This window comes from Cinclus cinclus, chromosome 1, assembly GCF_963662255.1.
Source record: "Cinclus cinclus chromosome 1, bCinCin1.1, whole genome shotgun sequence".
NCBI classification, from domain to species: domain Eukaryota; kingdom Metazoa; phylum Chordata; class Aves; order Passeriformes; family Cinclidae; genus Cinclus; species Cinclus cinclus.
The window spans coordinates 16,649,223-16,666,865 of record NC_085046.1 but is presented as its reverse complement, the minus strand read 5'-3'; the positions used below and the strand labels follow the sequence as shown (position 1 = coordinate 16,666,865).

Here is a 17,643-nt window from a genome sequence, read left to right as displayed (position 1 = left end):
TTGTCTTACGTTCTTGTAATTTGTGTGTTCCTCTTTGCCCAAGTTTATTTGCCTTTCAATTTCCTTTTTTTTAATGTTGGCTTCCACTTAGTTTGAGTTTAAAATGACCTTGATACCTTTAAATAAATCTTTAGGGTCACAGGATTTGGTATAGTTAGGCTGGGACTACCCCTCCTGTGTAGGATTCTTCTATTTCAAAGGCTCTTTGTTCCTGACATTTTCTTATATCGTGCTCTGTTCCCTGGGACCCTTTATTTCTACCTACCTCTTTGACCCCATGGATGGTAATGGAAACACTAAAAAACAAGCCAAAAAGTAACCTGAATTTGGCTCCAAGACCCCTTTTCATAGGGATAATCTAATGTAAGTGGTACTCTATCATCACTGAGACCTGGCATTCCTATACAAGGTGATGCTTTGTGACAGAGTTAAGATGATAACAAAAAGAAAAAAAAAAAAGAAAAACCCTAACAGACTCAAAACCATCCATGTTCCTCAGAACGTCAAAGAAGCTCTCTGACTAAACTGCAGGGGAATCCCCAGGGACCCAGGACTGCATGCCATAAATCTGAAGGCAGTTTTAAATTTGAAATAATTCTTCAGACAATAGAGAATTCAGCTTTAAGTATTCTGCCCTTGTAGTACTGTTTCAAACGGCCTAGAGGGATTTTCTTTGCAGGTGAACCCTAATTTGTGCCCACACTGCTATACCTTACTCCTCAGTTAAGTTACTGGTTCTGCTATGAAAATGTGTGTTGAAAAACATCAGTCATGCCATGGCTGAGGAATTAGGGAGGTGTCTGTCCTGTTAGCAAGGAATTGGTAACTCTGTGACCAGGCCAAAATTGTGTGTCATGTCCCAATAGCCTTTTGTGAATCTGGCTGGTTATGCACAGTAACAACTTTAACAATGTCTAAGTGATGCAGAATCCTAAATCTTAACTTTCTAAGGCAAGATGAACCTGCAGAAGCTGATGTTTTTCAGTAAGATTTATAGCTGAAATTAATGTGTGAATTTGACACCAGGATTGTTTTTGGGTGCTCAGCTGATAGTACATGGGAGGAGCCTCAGGTGTCAGGTAATATGCAGAATTTGAAAATTTATATTCTTGAAAGTGGTAACCTCCAAAGTGAGAGTGGTCAGAAAAGGCATCTGTCCTGAAAACATTGGCTATGCTAAATGCAGTGTATATTCGTCTAGAGGAATGGGCATTTGCAGATTTCTGATGACTGTAGAGGACTTGTTTTTCTTATATCCTTGTTTTCTGGTAAAGAGGACTTTTGAAGGACAGCATGGAGGGCTGAATGAATGACAGCAAGAATCTAAGCAGCTGTTTAGATGTGGGGGTTGATGCCCACTTCAGTGTGTAATAATTATCCCTTATACCTTAATTATGAGTGCTCACAATGCTTACAGGCACAGAAGAAAGTGTACAAGCTTGGAAGGCAAACTGCATGTTTAGCTGAGCTGTGATGACCTCCGTGCCAAAAAAGCTTTTGAAGATCTAGAGCACAAGGATACTGTTTATCACCATTTAAACATTGGCAGGCTATTATTTTGTGCAGTTCAGGCTTAAGCTAACAAGGAGAAAAAAAAGAAACTTGTTCCTCTTGGAGGCTTTTTTTATGATGCAAAAGCAGAGGCAAAAAAATAATCTATAGATAGGTTTTACAATATGTTGTTTACAATGAAATATTATAACTACTGAAACTATCAAGATAGCTAGTAGTTTGGGAAAATAAGCTTAAATCAATTTCTGGCACAGATTTCAAGGCAAGCAGCATGCCAACAAACAGTAGTACTGGAAATACAGACAGGCATTAAAGCCTCTGAAATCAAACCTCTGACCTGACAGAAAATCCTTGATGACATCATTCTTCAATGATTCTTATGTATAATTCAACTAATTCATTCTCAACTGCATGTTTAACATGGGCATGCAGTCCTTAGATATCTCTTTTGTATTTGTAAGGACTCTAAAATTGTGGCAGGAAACAAATATCTATTGTTACAAGGAGATTAACAAAATATACTTACCTGCCAGATGGTCCACGATTACCAATAATATTGTTATTAACTTAGGGCTGTGGCTTGTGTTCAGCCAGGCAACATTGCTGGTGGGGATGAATGTGTTACACTGACAAGCTGAGTCTACTCTTACACCCTTGATATTTGTCTTGATTGCTTCCACCAAGATAGCAACACTGCAATTATTCCCAATTAGTTCAATAAATGTAACAGGGAGTTGGTCCATATACATTCTAGGAGGATGTGTTCTTCCATATGTTCCATTTTCCGAGTGTTGAATCAAAAATAACTGGAAATGTGGGTGGGTAAGCAGGCTGTGCCAGCTACTGTATTAATCACAGAGGAATTTCAAAAATATATCGTGTACATACTGGTGTACTCTGTGTAATAGCAGTGGGGTGCAAGTCTGAGATGGTGTTTTAAAATGGCAAAGGATCTCAAATGAATGCAGAAGTCTTGTACCATCATGATACCTTTTATAAATGTCACATGCACATTAAAGAAACTTTAATTTTGAAAGCACTGTATCCTCAGCTGTGGATGTTACTATGAAACATATTGCAGAAGTCTAGTGAAAAAAGAATAATGATCTGTACCATGGGAACAAACAGTTGAAATCCTGTGGCAGCTTGTAACTGTTAGGAGAGATTGTTTTCCTGCTCCTGCACTGTCCTGTTTATTTTTTCTGTGGATTTTCACCCTAGAAACTCAGCTCTGAGTAAAGACAAGACCAGAACAACTCAACCATGTCAAAAGTTCAGGTTGTGCTACAAAAGAATGGCAGATGGGAGAAGAGTGTGGGTGAAAAGGTTTGCATTGAGTTCATGAAGAGTGGATTTTGTGAAAGACAAACTTTCTTGTAAGAAAAGCTTTAGTAACAAGAGAAGCAAAAGGAACATGTGTTTAGTTTGAAATTAAAGATTTTTGTAGTATTTCTGGAAGAAGTATTATGAAAATATTTTTGAGCTTGAATGGCTTTACAGGGTGATCCTGACAAACATAAATTGAAAGTGCAGGTGGAAGTGGGGCCAGGTAACCTGGGAGGTATATGGAGACACTGAGCATGACTGTGATCATGAGCATCTTATATCAGCAATAGTGTGGCCAGCAGGACCAGGGAAGCGATCATTCTCCTGTACCCATCACTGGTGAGGTTGTACCTCAAATCCTGGCTTCAGTTTTGGGCCCCTCACTGCAGAAAAGATATTAAAGGGGCTGGAGCAAGTCTAGAGAAGGGCAGTGGAGGTGGTGAAAGGGCTGGAGCACAAGTGCTATGAGGAGCAGCCGAAGGAGCTGGGGGGTTTAGTCTGGAGAAAAGGAGGCTCAGGGAAAACCTTACTGCTGTACAGCTGCCTGAAAGGAGGTTGGGGCAAGGTAGGGTAAGGGTTGGTCTTTTCTCTCAAGTGACAAGTGATAGGACAAGAAGAAATGTCTTCAAGTTGTGCCAGATGAGTTTTGCATTGGATATTAGGAAAATTTGCTTCACTGTTACGTACCAGAACAGACTGCTGGATTTGAATAACCATCCCTGAAGGTATTTAGAAGTGGCACTTGGGGATGTGGTTTAGTGGTGACTTTGGCAGTGCTTGGTTAGTGGTTGGGACTCAGTGGTCTTAAAGGTCTTTTCCAAGGTCTTTGCTGCTGAATGGAAAAGTATACTTTGTGACAAAAGATGTTGAAAAGTCCAGGGTACTTGATGTCTTCCAAGATCTGTGGACTGATCAAACTCAGTCCCTGAGAAGGTGATGGAACAAATCATTGTGAAAATGCCTTCTGAAACACATGAAGAGGAGGAATGTTGTTAGAAGTAGTTGACATGGATTTCTGAGGGTGAAATAGTGTTCAACCAATTCAGCAGCCTTCTACATATAGATAACTGGTGGTCAATTGGAGATCAGTCACTTTTGATGTACTCCTGCTGGACACCAGTTTGATATGAATCACCATGTGCTTGTGGCAAAGAAAGCAAACAGCCTCGTGGTTGGTGAGAGGAAGTTTTGCCAGTGGGTTGAGGGAAGTGATCCTTCCTCTTTACCCAGCCTGGTGAGGCTCCATCAAGAGTTCTGTGCCCACTTGTGGGCTCCTCAGCACAGGAGACATGGATGTAATGAAGCGAACCTAGAGAAGGGTCACACAGTTAAAGGTTGGAGCATCTGACACACAAGAAGGACTGAGTGAGCTGGTACTGTTCAGCCTGGAGAAGAAAAGGCTCCCAGGGGCATTTTATATGTAAGTACCCAGTGAAAAAGTGTAAAGGAGAAAGACAGACCTTTCTCAGCCTTTTTCAGTGAAAACACGGAAAGCCCAAGAGGCGCAAACTGTAATACAAGAAATTTCATTTAAATGTCTGCAATTTTTTTTGTTGTTTTGGGTTCTGTGAGTTTAGTCAGTCACTAGATCAGGTTTCCCAGACATGGTGAAGTCTCCATTATTGAAAGAATGAAAAAAAACCCAACTTAACTGAGCCTGCTTTAAGCAGGTGATTGCACTGAATTATCACAAGAGGCTTCTTCCAATGTCAGTTGCTGTATGAATCTGATTTTCACATCTATTTTTACTAAAATAATTGTATTAAAGAGCTTTCAAAGTATGTAAGTTCTTCAATCAATTCTGATGTGATAAGTCCAGAAGTATTTTCCTTTCTTTCTAGCATGTGGCTCTGAGTGTTAGGATGCTCTCTTGCTTTCTGATGCTTGTCCCAGTAGAACATGCCATGAATTCTCCAAATTTTAGCACTTCTGGTACAATGTCATACTCACATACTTTCTCAGTGCATTTACTGATCCTAATTTCTCTGACTTGTGTGTGTTGTCTTTCTCATAAGTAACCTCTAGGTAAGTTTTCTTTTGAAAATATTTATATCCCTTTTTTACTAGGACTCTGCTTCTACAGGGCTTGCTTGTTATACCGCACAGCAAACTCTTAAAGGTTTCTTCTCTTCTGACAGTGGTTAGTTTGTCCTTTATTTGAAATCTGTACTTCTCTTTGCAGAAGTGTTTGAGGAGTGAAAGGTTGGTTTCTTCTACCAGTTAAAAACAAAATGTATACAAGGGAAAAACTTTCCCTGTAGAAATAAAACCACCTTCCCTCAGGTGCTTCAGGTCTCCCAGGTGAATGGGTTGCATTTCTATTAAAGTTCAATCATCACTGCTTTTCCTACTGTATAAACTGCTTTCTTTGGAGTAGTTGGGATGGTGCTAATCCTTGATAGCTTTCCCAGTGTGACCGGCATATAACAGGAATTAGGAGAGCAAGGAGAAATGTTGGTCCTGGTCCTGCCACCTGCTTTGTGCCTGTATACAGCCGTGAGGAGATTATTCACTTGCAGAACAGGTACTGTCCTCAGCCCACACACTAATATTTGTCTTAGCTCATAAAGGTCCAGAAAATATTAGAGACTTACCTGGTGGGATCTACACATGACCAGATGAGTGATCTGTTATCTCTACTGCTACGGGCATCTGATCAGGCACCTTTTTGCCAGGGTAAATTTGTAATCTGCTGATACCAACATTTTGAAGACATAATCTGTGCAGCACTGCAATTTTCCCTCTTGAGGTTATTGCTCACCCAGAACATGGAAAAAACAGTTCCTTGGGGTAGAAACATTGTTTTGAGTAGTCCCTGGTGAAACTGCTGTTCAAAACAAGTGTACAAAGGCACAAAGATGTAAACTAAAAGTATATCAGAATATTCTAGAAGTGTGGTGTGTACTATTTTAAATTTAACTTGCTAGAACCAGCACTTAAATATTTCAAGTAATTTCTAAATATGCCCAGCATTAGATTGTTTGAATTCTAGTCAGGAGACCCTCTGGGATTGTGTTCCTGTACTGTCTAACTTCCTACTGTCTGTTTTATATAATTCTATCATGAATTCTTCTGACCACTTATATGATGCAGTTGTGTTCCTCCATTTAGCGTGCCTGAAGATATTCATCTTTAGCTGTTGTAGGCTGTAATTGTATTTGGCTCAGATATGGGGGATCAGCATATGAGGGATCAAGCTCACTCTTATGCCTGTTCTAATTTTATTTGTACGTATCCTCTCAAATATATATGGCTCTGTAGCTATCTTGTTGCTATTATTGTGTTACGAGCATTAATTAAAAGAGGGAACATAGTTTGAGGTGAATGAGGTGCTTCTGAGATAGAAGCTGTGCTATGCCCTTGCTATTTCAGGAGATGGTGTTTGTAGTTGTGGAAGTCCAGACTGTGCAAAAGAAAACATCTGTCCCAAGTGGCTGAAATGATTGACCTGAAAGGAATGGCATTCTAGATTTAAGAAATTAGCACAGAGCATTCATTTACTGTGAATGAGTTTCTGTAATGATTTAGCAACTAGAAGTTGCATATTGACATTTTTTGTCAAGTCTGGACTGCAGCGAAGGAGTCATAGATGACATAGTCTGACAAAATGATGTTATAAATGTTATAGGTAATTCTGTACAATATATAAATCTCTGAAGGCTTTTTAAAATAAGATCTAGAACTACAGTCTTGTACCTTTTCTCTTCTGATGATTCTTGCTTTTTTATGAAATAGTGTCATCCTTGAAATTGGCTTGTTAGCTTTTCTTTCAAAAGAATTTTTGAGGTAAACTGTTGATGATGCAACCTAGAGACTTCTTGGTATAGGTCTTATACAATTCAGATGGTCCTTCAGGACGTGTGTGTAGGAATGTTTTTTTTTCCTCTTTTTCTTCAGACATCAATGGTCTGTTCTGATGTTGTACCAGATTTTATTGCAGAGCCAACTGGCTGAGGTGTGGGGAGAGGGTTTGGATGCCTGCTGCAGGAGGATGTTGAGCTGCAGAGAAGAGGCCTGAATATCTTTGGAAGCTGAGTTGTCTCTGGGGACAGTACAAAAAAGGGCTTTTGCCAGTTGTTTTGACAAATAGGATTCCCTGGAGAAAAGGGGAGAATGTGGTGTTTGCTGTATATGGGGTGAGGTGTGGTGTCTGGTACCTTGCACTCACAACTGGCTGGGAAGGTTACTGGCTTCAGAAAACCAGTGCAAGTCTTTCACTGTATTTATTTTGGGTCTTTGCTGCACGGCAAATGTGAAGGGTGTGACATTGTTTGAACACACAACTTGTTCTTAACTACTACCCTACTCTTAATATGTTAGATTTACTGAACTGTTGTCATAGTACATATTAGTAAAGTCTAAAATGAGGATGTGTTTCTGTGACCATGGCTCTGGGGGCACAAAACTTCTCTGGTTTTAGACATTTTATCAAATTTCACATTTAGAAGAAAGACTGTATCTCTGCTTTTCAACCTACAGCATCATATAAGTTTAACCTATTTCTGTAGTTGTGTTCAAGGCTGTTTCTGTCTGTTTTCAGAGGTGTTGTCAAAGTCGACATCAATCTGCAGAAGGTGGACATTGATCAGTGTTCCAGCGAGGGATGGTTCTCAGGGACTCACAGGTGTCATCTCAATAATTCTGAGGTATGTCTGTCCCCAAGGGACCTCACTTCAGTAACAAGTCTTTACATTGAATAGTGTTCTGTAGTATAAATGTTATTTATTTTGTAGATATTAAATGTTGTTTGTATGGCTGAAGAAATCTTTTTGTGTAAGGTGTTATGGAATGCATGAAATTCAGGACTGCCTACATTTTAGAATTATTGATGTTAAAACAGAAGCAAAGCTATTGTGAAGAGATAAGTTACAGGGATAAAGATTACCAATGAAGTACGTTTATGAGGTTCTGTTTTGCAAGTCAAACAATTATTTTGTGCTCAAAATCGAAATAGGTTTTTAATGTTAGTGTCGCTTTTGCTTGGACAGCTTTGAGAAATATAGTAGAAGCAGCTGAAATGCTAATGATAATTCTTCAGAAAAACATGATCATTTGATTGATACAAAATAACAGGCAGAATTGGATAGTGTAATTCCTTCTTAGTAGAATTGCCAACATTTTGACAGAGCTGACTTCAATGTTTGTGCTCAGCTCCTTCCTGCTTCCCCTTTCTTCTGAAGATCTGTGTCTGGTTCCATCTGTCAGCAAATCATAGATCATTTGGTCTGGCCAGTCATATGTGTTCAATGAAACTTTTAAACAAAATACATTTTGATTTTTCTTCTAATTCTGCAGCGTAAAGGTGATTTCAAAGGAGCTCATTTATTTTCTGTGAGAGTAGGTACCTTGTGCATGTCTGTACTTTTGGAAAGGACAATTAAAATGTAGGGAAAGTTGACATTTGTCTACCAGAAGTCAGGAGCTGTTTGCCTAATTTTCTGTAAAATGCCAATTTATCAAAGCCAAGTATAATTTAGAAAAACAGTTAGTTTTGATGAATTCAGCTGCTAACATTTTCGAGCAAGAACTCAAAATTTTTGTAAACATTTTTTTGGTATTTTTGTCTTTTGATTTTTTTCATAAAATAAACTTGAAATGCAAAATGAAATCTTAGATAAAACGGATTTAAGACTAAATATTTCTGCAAGTGAAAAAATGTTTTTCTTTGTCAAGTACTGAAGTTTTTTGACTTCTGAATTCAAGGGAATGCTTTTTAAATTGCTTATGTTTCTTCCTAGAAGAAAATATTGTTTCCCATATCATCTGGTAAAACTTGTTTTTTTAATTTATTTTATATGATTATGTGCTTTGGCAAGTGCTCCTCCTTCTAATGTCTTATGAGCAAAATATGTCAGCAGAGGGGTGGGATTGTAGATTGCATCTGTACAACTGGGGATAAAAGGGGAAAAAAACCCCACTCCTAGGTCTCTTGTGGTTTAGCCCCATTTGGCAACTAAGTACCACACAGTTGTTCACTCATTTCCCCTGCCCCCACTGCCATGGGGAGGAGAATTTGGGAAAAAAGATAAAACCGTTGGGTTGAGATAAAAACAGTTGAATATGATGGGGGGGAGGGGAGGAAAATGAAACCATAGGACAACCAGTGATGCACAGTATCACCTGCTGAATGATGCTTGTCCTGTCCCCCAGCAGCAAATGACCCCCTCCTGCCCAACTCTTCACAGCTTATATACTGAGCATGATGTTCCATGGTGTGGGATATCCCTTTGGCCAGTTCAGGTCAGCTGTGTTGGCTCTGCTTGCTTCTTGTGCACCTCCTCACTGGCAGAGCATTGAAAGCTGAAAAGTCTTTACATTAAGTAATGTAAGCATTGCTTAGCACACTGGTCTTTTGGCTGTTGCTGTCAACATTGCTCTCACAAAATCCAAAGCACAGCTCTGTACCAGCTATTGAGGAGAAACTAACACAGCTGAACCCAGGAGGTCCCATGTGCTGCTTGTCATATTTGTTTCATTGGAACCCACTGTAATGTGGAATAAGGGTAACTTACATAGTTGTGCCACAATATTTTCCACACAGTTTTGCATATAAATGCTGATGAAATCATATTCCCTGTGCTCTCTTACCTACCTAGGAGAAGTTAAACAAATACCTGCTGATGGTTGAATGCTTTGCCCCCATTGACAAAGTCTGTCTCCAGCAGAGTAGGAAGAGACTGGAGATCTCTGGATTTACAGTTCTGCTTCAGTTAGACCCTCCATGCTCACTTTAGTTTTTTCGGGTGACTCAAGTATTTATTGCAGCACAGCCTCTGTGCAGACTGTTCAATAAGCCTTTGCCATAGTGAATTTCTGATTTAGCTCTGAAGGTGTTTACTGCATATCCCATACCATATGGCCAGGCCAGCAATGCCATTGAACCAAAGGCATAAAGCTCAATATTTCAGAATATTTAAAAATTTCAGAAATATAACTGCTTTCTTCCCTAATGCTATGAAAACAGAGTGACTTTATGCAAGAGCAAAAGGAAAAGACCAAAGTTATAGATTAATTAAAATGGTTTTATACTGGCTAATATCTACTAGACACATGACAGACAGATTCTCTTACTTTCTGTGCTGTTTTGAAGTGTTTGTTTTCTAAATAAAAATCATTTGAAATGAAGGAGATGGAGGTGCATGACAGTGAATGGAAATGTATGGTAAGCCAGTGGTCTATATGTGCTAGACAGAAAAAAGAGAAGGCATGGATGGAATCCAACTTCTACCAGAAGACAGAGGCTGTTGTTGAAAGTACTGTATTGCCTTCACATAGTCTGGCACAGCAGCATTAGGAGATGAAGCTGACTGTGGCACTGGGATTTGTCTTTGGAAGGTCATCAAGAACAACCTGATTGTGATGGAATAGTTGTGATGTTGGTCCCTGCTTGGAAAAAAATAGCGTCAGGTTGAGTAATTTAGGAATATTATCACTTAAATATGCAATATGCTGAGACATACTAATCTTCCTTAAACTTCCATCTGGCCTTAGATTTAGATGTTCCTTAGGATTGGTGGCTCTTAATTATCTTGCTTTATGTATGGTGCCCTCAAGTACAAAGCAAAAACAAGTGCTGAGAGCTTTGGATTCCCCATTTTTAATTTGACTACTTAAATTCCTAATATGCTATGAAATTTTTTCCTGATTTGTTCTCTCTTGTGGACAGTACATGTACATCCCTGATTTCATAGCAGCCTAGATGAGCAAGTGTGCCCTTCTTTAACCTCAGGGTAAGTGGACACTGCTCAACCTAATTAGTCAGGAAGGTAGGTGATACTTAACACAGGAAAGCCAAATTGCAACTGTGGCTAAAGTCTATTTCAGTTATGTTTTTCTCCTTTTTTTTATGAATAACTGGATCAGCCAAAAAGAGGCTGATGGCCAGGTGTTATTTTTGTGAGGGAGTTGCATTCTGCTTCCTGTCTTCTACCTTGACTCCCAAATAGGCAACAGCTTCTCCAAAAGCTATTGGGCAAGAGGTTTGGATTCTCTGGGGCTGCAAGAAATATGACAGGTAATATCTGCAGGGTTAGAAATAATTAAGTTGGGTTGCTCATAAAATGATTCAGACAAGTCTGAAATTAGCAAACAGTAAAAGTGTAGTTACCCAAAAACAAATGCAAAGTAATTTAATTGTACAGGCAGTGCTGTGCAATGAACAGTCAAGGCTGGTTATGGGAATAAGAACATGCACTTTTACCCTGTTTGAAACCCTTGAAGACTTTTACTTTATTGGATTTCTTCTCCATAAATTTCTTCTCCACAGCAGCTGCTGGCACTTCTATGTAACAGCTTTAGAGTCCTTGTGGAGACACCAGCAATAATGTCAAGGCTGAGGAGTATCTGAAGAAATCAGCTGCTGTGGCCCCTTGAGCTTGGCTGGATCCTTCCAGCCAGCAGCATCAGTCTGTGAGCAGTGGCAGCAGACTCCACTCTGCTCCCCTGGCCTTAATGAGCCTGCCAACAGCTTGCAGTGTGAGGCAGGCTCTGCTGACATCTCTTTGGGTTTCAACAGTATTCCATAAATGACAGCATGCAAAAATATCTAGAGGAAATGAGGGAAGCAGAGCAAACAAGACAGCTGCATTGCTGTCAGGATACGGTGGCTGCATATCTGTGTTTGTAGAAGGATGCATAGGCTACTGTGTGTTTATTTATTGTGTACAAACACAAAACCAATTGTGAATGGAAAACAAATGAGCAGTGCAGCCAAAATCTTTTTTCCATTTTTTGGCAAAACATTTGGGACCATCATATTTTATTATACTGTATGCAAGGTTACAAGCCACTGAACAAGGGGGAGGCTGGGATTGATTAAAAATAGAATTGTAATGGGGACTGAGTTGGGAGAGAGGAGTGGAAAAAGCCCAATGCTTTCCAGGTTTTTCAAGCAAATGCTTTTTAGTGCCCTTGTCTGACTGGGAAAAGGCTAAGAATGTGCACAGTCTGTGGGAGGGGAACCATGGCAAGAGATTAGATCTCTTAGAGATCTAGGAGATTAGATATGATCTGAAGTCATAACACTGGGTCATACTCAGTGTCATTGATTTTGCTTATTATTTGCATGAATTTTCAGTTCTATCCATTAGGAAAACTGCAGTCAGAATCAGAAGAATTTGAAAGCAAAGCTATTTGGTGATTCAGCTTGAGTGAATGGGTTTATGGGCTATAGTTAGCTTCTAATTTGGAAATAATGATCATATTTGAAACTACAGATTGCATCCAGCATAGGATAAGAGCAGTGCCCAACCAGAGCAGAGAGCATGCCAGGATATATTTTGTCTTAAAACAACACTTTTAGTGGTAGAAAACAAGTACTAAATGCTACATCAAATCCTGGGCTGAAGAGGGTATCTAAGGCAGAAAAGGCAGTGACTCATTTCAGTATGCAGGTAAACAAAACATAACCAGCAAAAGAAAACATACCCAACACTTCTTGGATTCAGAAGCAGACAGGTGTATCTGTTCTCTCCAACAGCTCAGGTTATTTGAAGAGTGTGCAGTAGACACAAAGAGCACTTTGGATGCCATTTTAAAAATAACTTTTGCATCATCTGCATTCATGGGAAAAGTCCCCTTAAAACCAGATCTAATCTGGCACTCTCCCAGACACTGTTACATAAAATAAGGTGGAGGTTTGTCAGAGCTCTCAGTGATAAACAAGGTGCTATGAAAACCAACTTTCAGTTTAAGGAAGAGCCAGGTTGCTTAGCTACAGCATCTTTGCTTTAAAGACAAAAAATTTAAATGAGTCTGTTTTGCAGGAGCTAATCTTGATTATCAATGTTTTCTTCAAAGAAGACCTTTGCAAAAATTCCTTTCATCCTAGTTAGCAGTCTTAACTTGAGCATTTAAATTCATCTAGGTCAGTTCTATTTGCTGTTTTTTTTCTTCCCCCAGAGTTAAAACATGAAAAGGGGTAGATGGTTGGCTGAATGATTGTTGTCTGTCAAATTAAAATAGCCAGGAGATTTTTGGTTTATCTTGCATCTAACAGGTGATGGTGGCATTATATCTGTTTCCAGTTCTTTCAGATCTGTGACTACTATTTTTGGATGTTTCCCTGCTGAACAGAGGTGTTCAGATGATCCTGTTTGGCAGTGCTGGTTAGTTGAACTGGTGCTTCTTCCTGTTGTGACTGGGAAGAGGTGAGGCCCAGAAGTTTAGTTGGCTGGTAGAACATGAACTAAGTATAACTGGTGGGAGCAAAGGGCAGGTTGCAGACAGGGGGATGGGGTGCAGGGAAGAGCTCTTCCCAAGAGGGAGATGGAGAAACTGTGGCTGGGGCAGGAGAAGGAAGATCAGGGTGTATTGGGAGCCATATAAAACCTTGCAGCAAGGAGCATGAGGACTGTAGCCAGGCTGCACCATTCTCATGCCATGGCTGTGAATTGCCTTTCCCAGATGTGAAATGGCAGAAGCTGTAACAAGTCCAGGCATAAACAGAACATAACTTCATTCACAGTTCTCATTTTTTATCACTACATTCAGAGGCCTGTGCCATGTCTGAAAAATGCCTTTAGTAGCATTAAGCACAATTAGATATATGCAATTAGAAAAATATACAGCATTTTGGTTTTGAAGCATTTGGTCCATTCTGTGAGAGATTTGACAGGCTTATCTTGGAAGGTATGCAAGTACTCCTGTGTCTTATGAGGTAATACAAAGACTATTACCTCCATTTAAAGCTGGCCCACAGGCACAATTATTTTCTCTAAACTGAGACTGGAATTGAAGAATGATCTCCAGGTGTGTGAATTGCCTTCTCCAGAGTTTGATTTCTGCAGAGAGGTGTGCCAAGCATGTGAGCTGAGAGTCCCAGTGTGCTCCAGCCAGGGCTCAGACTGGACCATCTTCAGAATGGGGTTTGGGGGTGCATCCCAGTATGTACCCACACCGTGCTTCAGATGTTTCCAGAGGGACTTAAACATCCTGATGTATTTTTGAAACCTGTGTCTGATGAGTTTCATAGTTTTCTTAGTGATCTTGACTTGTGATAGAGTTTTGATCAAAAATGAAGTCATCCAAAGTCCTCTTAGATAAACACACTGTCTGTTGTTGCAAAGGACACAGCTTCCTATGAACTGTGCAGACTCTGTTCTTGAATTAACTATCAGTTTATTCAGGTAATATACTGCAGATGTTTTCATTGTTAAAATGGGAGAATTCTGCTCATGGATACATATTGCAGTTAATTTTTTTTCTTGGAAAAAAAAACCTGAGTTTTTTTCAAGACTTGAGAAATAGTTAACCAACAGAAAAAACTTATTGTCTCTCTTACTTTTAGAAAGCTTTTATCAGCTGAAGTAACTGTTTTTCCTACTTTTTCATTCTTCATCATACCTACACAAGAGGCAAGTTTAATTTAACCTAGAGAAGAAAGTGCATTCTATCTTTCCATAACAAATTAAAATTAGCTTGAAAGCACATTCAAGTTCTCACGAAGAAAAACTGGAGACAATAGCTGCTGAATCTTTATATTTAAAGCAATTCTCTGAATCATAGGAATAACCTTAATGGAAAAAACTAATTTATTTTTAAGCACAATTTTATAAAGCTAGACATTCAAATATAGTAATTTTTGTTGGTGGCATCTGGTAGGAGATAAATACTTTTTTGCAAAGGAAAAATTACTGGTTTTGGGTTATCTATGCTTGTGTTTAAATCTCAGTAATTTGTATGATTTTTCTTCTTCTGGTTTGCATTTGCCAGTAATGTAAACTTATGGCTGTCAAGGACTGGTCTCCTGGAAATGTCTTAGTTTTTACTAACCTACTTAGGATCATCTTTTGTGGTTTTTTAATACTTAGTTGCCCGTTGCTGTTTGAGGTTATGAATATACTAAGCATCAGTATTAATATGGGAATGTGGAACATTAGATTTTTGATCTTCAGATTTTTGAGTATTACTGCATGTGTTCTGACTATTTTGTAAGCTATTACTGGGTTTCCTCCCACTGTGTCTTGTTATTGTTCATCTATAAGGACTTTATTCTTCTAGCACTGAAAAAGTAGTGAAAGGAAATACACTTCTTCCCAATATAAAATTCCTAAGATAAATAAGGTATTTATTGTCTTTGATTATTCCTTAACTTATAAAAGATGGTGAGGGAAAGTAGATTTTTCTTAGAGGCCAGTCAGTCAGCATTTGTTATATTGTGCTGTTTTCTTCTTGCAGCAGGATCAGAAGCCAAAATTGGTCCCCAGATTTACCATGACTATTCTCAAGGCAACCAGTTTTCATTTATTTACATGAAATAGGTAGTAGGATTTGCTTACTGATTTTGCTTACTGTTTTATTTCAGAATGTAAGAGCTACTTTTTTTTGCCACCAATTCCATCTAAACATTCCAATAACTTTTCCACTTTCAAATATGGCTGGCTAAGGGAAGAAAGTATTGATGAAGTAGTGTATAACCATGCATTCTAATTTAAGCAAAATGAGTCCCATATCTTTCATCTTTACCAGTTATAGTCTTACTATGCATTTTATATACTTTATATACATGATATACTTATTTACATTTTAAAATATAACTTAGTTGTCTTGACCTGAAAAAAAACCTGAACTTTCTCTATAGCTAAAAAACTGAAATATTTGCACTCCTCAAATATTTTTCTGTGTTTTTATGTTAATGTGCATTTACAGCTAGCCTGTGTATGTGTGCACATGTATGAGCATCATATAAATGTGTGTCTGAACATCTACATTTACATGTACTTGGAGCTGTGAATTACCTGGTCTTTTGCACAGGGACATTCTGCCAGAGCAGCTTTGTGCTGAGATGTTACAGAGGCTGGGGGGATCCTGGTCCTTGTCTTGCACCTCACCCCACGCACAAGCACAGGCTGCAAGGCTGAGCAGCTGGGAAGCAGCTTTGTGCAAAAGGTTCAGGGGATCCTGGTGGGCACCACGTTGACCATGAGCCACCCTTGGGTTCTGTGTTAGCAGAGCTTTGCCAGCTGGTCGAGGTCTCCTCTGCAGGGCTGTGTCCATTTCTGTTCTTCTCAGTTTGAGACGTGGATGCTCTGCAGAGAGTCCAGCCAAGGGCCACCACAATCATCAAGTGTTTGGAGTACCTGTTGATGAGGAGAGGCTGAGCAAGCTGGGACTGTACAGCATGGAGAAGAGAAGGTTTTGGGGACTTTCTCTATGTAAAGGAGGCAGACAGACTCCTCTCGGGGTAGTCAGTGACACTGCAAGAGGCAGGGCTTCAGACTGAAGCAGTAAAGAAAATACTTTTTTTTTATTACACTGTGAGGGTAGTGAGGCACCAGAGCAAGTTGTCCATGGATGTGATGGAGTGACCACCATTGGTGATGTTCATGGCCCTAGGCAACCTGGTTTAGCTGAGCCGGGTTTAGAGACCCTGCTCTGAGTAGAGCTTGGGGCTGGATGACTTTCAGAGGTACCTTCCAGGCTCAGCTGCTGTGTGATTCTGTGGTCAGCTGCTCCTTCATCCTTCATATGATTCATTTTTCCTGTCTGATTTATGTCCAGAAAATACAGCATCCCTTCTGAGCTTTGCATTTTCACTCTGCTTTATTTATACCTGTGTCAAGACTCTCTTCCATTGCCAGCTGCTTTTGCTCATCACTTTTTTAAAACTTCTAATAAGTGTGTGGAGATGTGCATGTAAGTTTTTTGAGAAATAGCTTACTTTAGACACTTTCTATGACAAGCTCAACACTTTATTCTTCTATTACAATAGAAAAAGGGGAATCAATATATCCAGATTCTTATTTTTTTTAGATAATAGCTGTAAGCATCTCAATTTACTTGCTTTCAGGAGTTTTCTGAAAGTTGATTTAGGTGGTAACACTAAATTTTGAATTATGTTGGCTTGCTGCTTGTGCAGGGTTTGAAATATTTTTATCCCTTCATATATATTATCTAAATACCATGGTTGAATCTTTGAGTGAAGGGAAGACTTAAAATATAGATTTGGTGGTGCATTTAATTGGATAATAAATGCTGCAATATAAACTGAGAGTTTTCCAAATAGACTACAAGGTGTACAGTACTGTCATAAAGGATTTCTAGGGTTGTTTAGTAAATTGTTATAGGCTTTTTTAAAATAAGGACACTCAGATACTCATTTTCATCCTGAAGTGCAGTGAAGCAACACCATCAGTGCATTTTCCCATATTAACATTTTAAAACAGTGTAATTTTGAAATAAGAAAACATGTATTTCAGGTAACTTCTCTTGGAAATGGTATTATTTGAAAGGGTGGTAAAACTTGATTAAAGATATGCATTAATCTTAATCCTTTCACATGGGGAAAAAATGAAAAAAAAAGACACTTGGGGAGAGTCCTTCTGTATGATAATGGCAGCTGGCTTTGTGATACATTTTGAGCATTTCTAGAAATCTATCTACCAGTCAAAGCCCCATCAAATGCATGTCTTTTTTTTTTTTTTTTTTTTTTTTGTTTTCTCTCAAAATGTTTAGAAACTTTTGATTCCAGTTCCGTCACTAATCATCTCTCTTATGATGTTGGATATTCATTGTGTTATTTTAGCTCAGCCAAAGCATCTTATCTCTCTTCCAAGAAAACAAGTCAAAGAAAGCAGCACTCTAGAACTTGTAAACTTTTACCAGACATGATCAGACATCATTACCTTCTAATATGTACAAGACATGACACAAATTGGTTTTAAGCTTATGAGAGCAAATATTTGCTCTGTAGAGCTCAAACTCCATAATTTGCTTTGTTCCACTGCCCTTCAGAGTAATTACTGCATTACACTGGCTGAAGAAGGCATTTCTTGGTAGCTTAGTTATACAGAATATTTGTATGGG

The 17,643-nt window shown here is 39.0% G+C and overlaps 1 protein-coding gene across 1 annotated transcript in view; it reads left to right on the top strand.

Annotated features, from left to right (window-relative positions):
- Positions 1 to 17,643, top strand: part of GPR158 (G protein-coupled receptor 158) — a 180,218-nt gene that overhangs the window by 7,652 nt on the left and 154,923 nt on the right. The window contains exon 2 of the mRNA XM_062494249.1: positions 7,379 to 7,484. Coding sequence (XP_062350233.1) covers positions 7,379 to 7,484 — 106 coding nt within the window. The remainder of the gene's footprint in view (positions 1 to 7,378; positions 7,485 to 17,643) is intronic.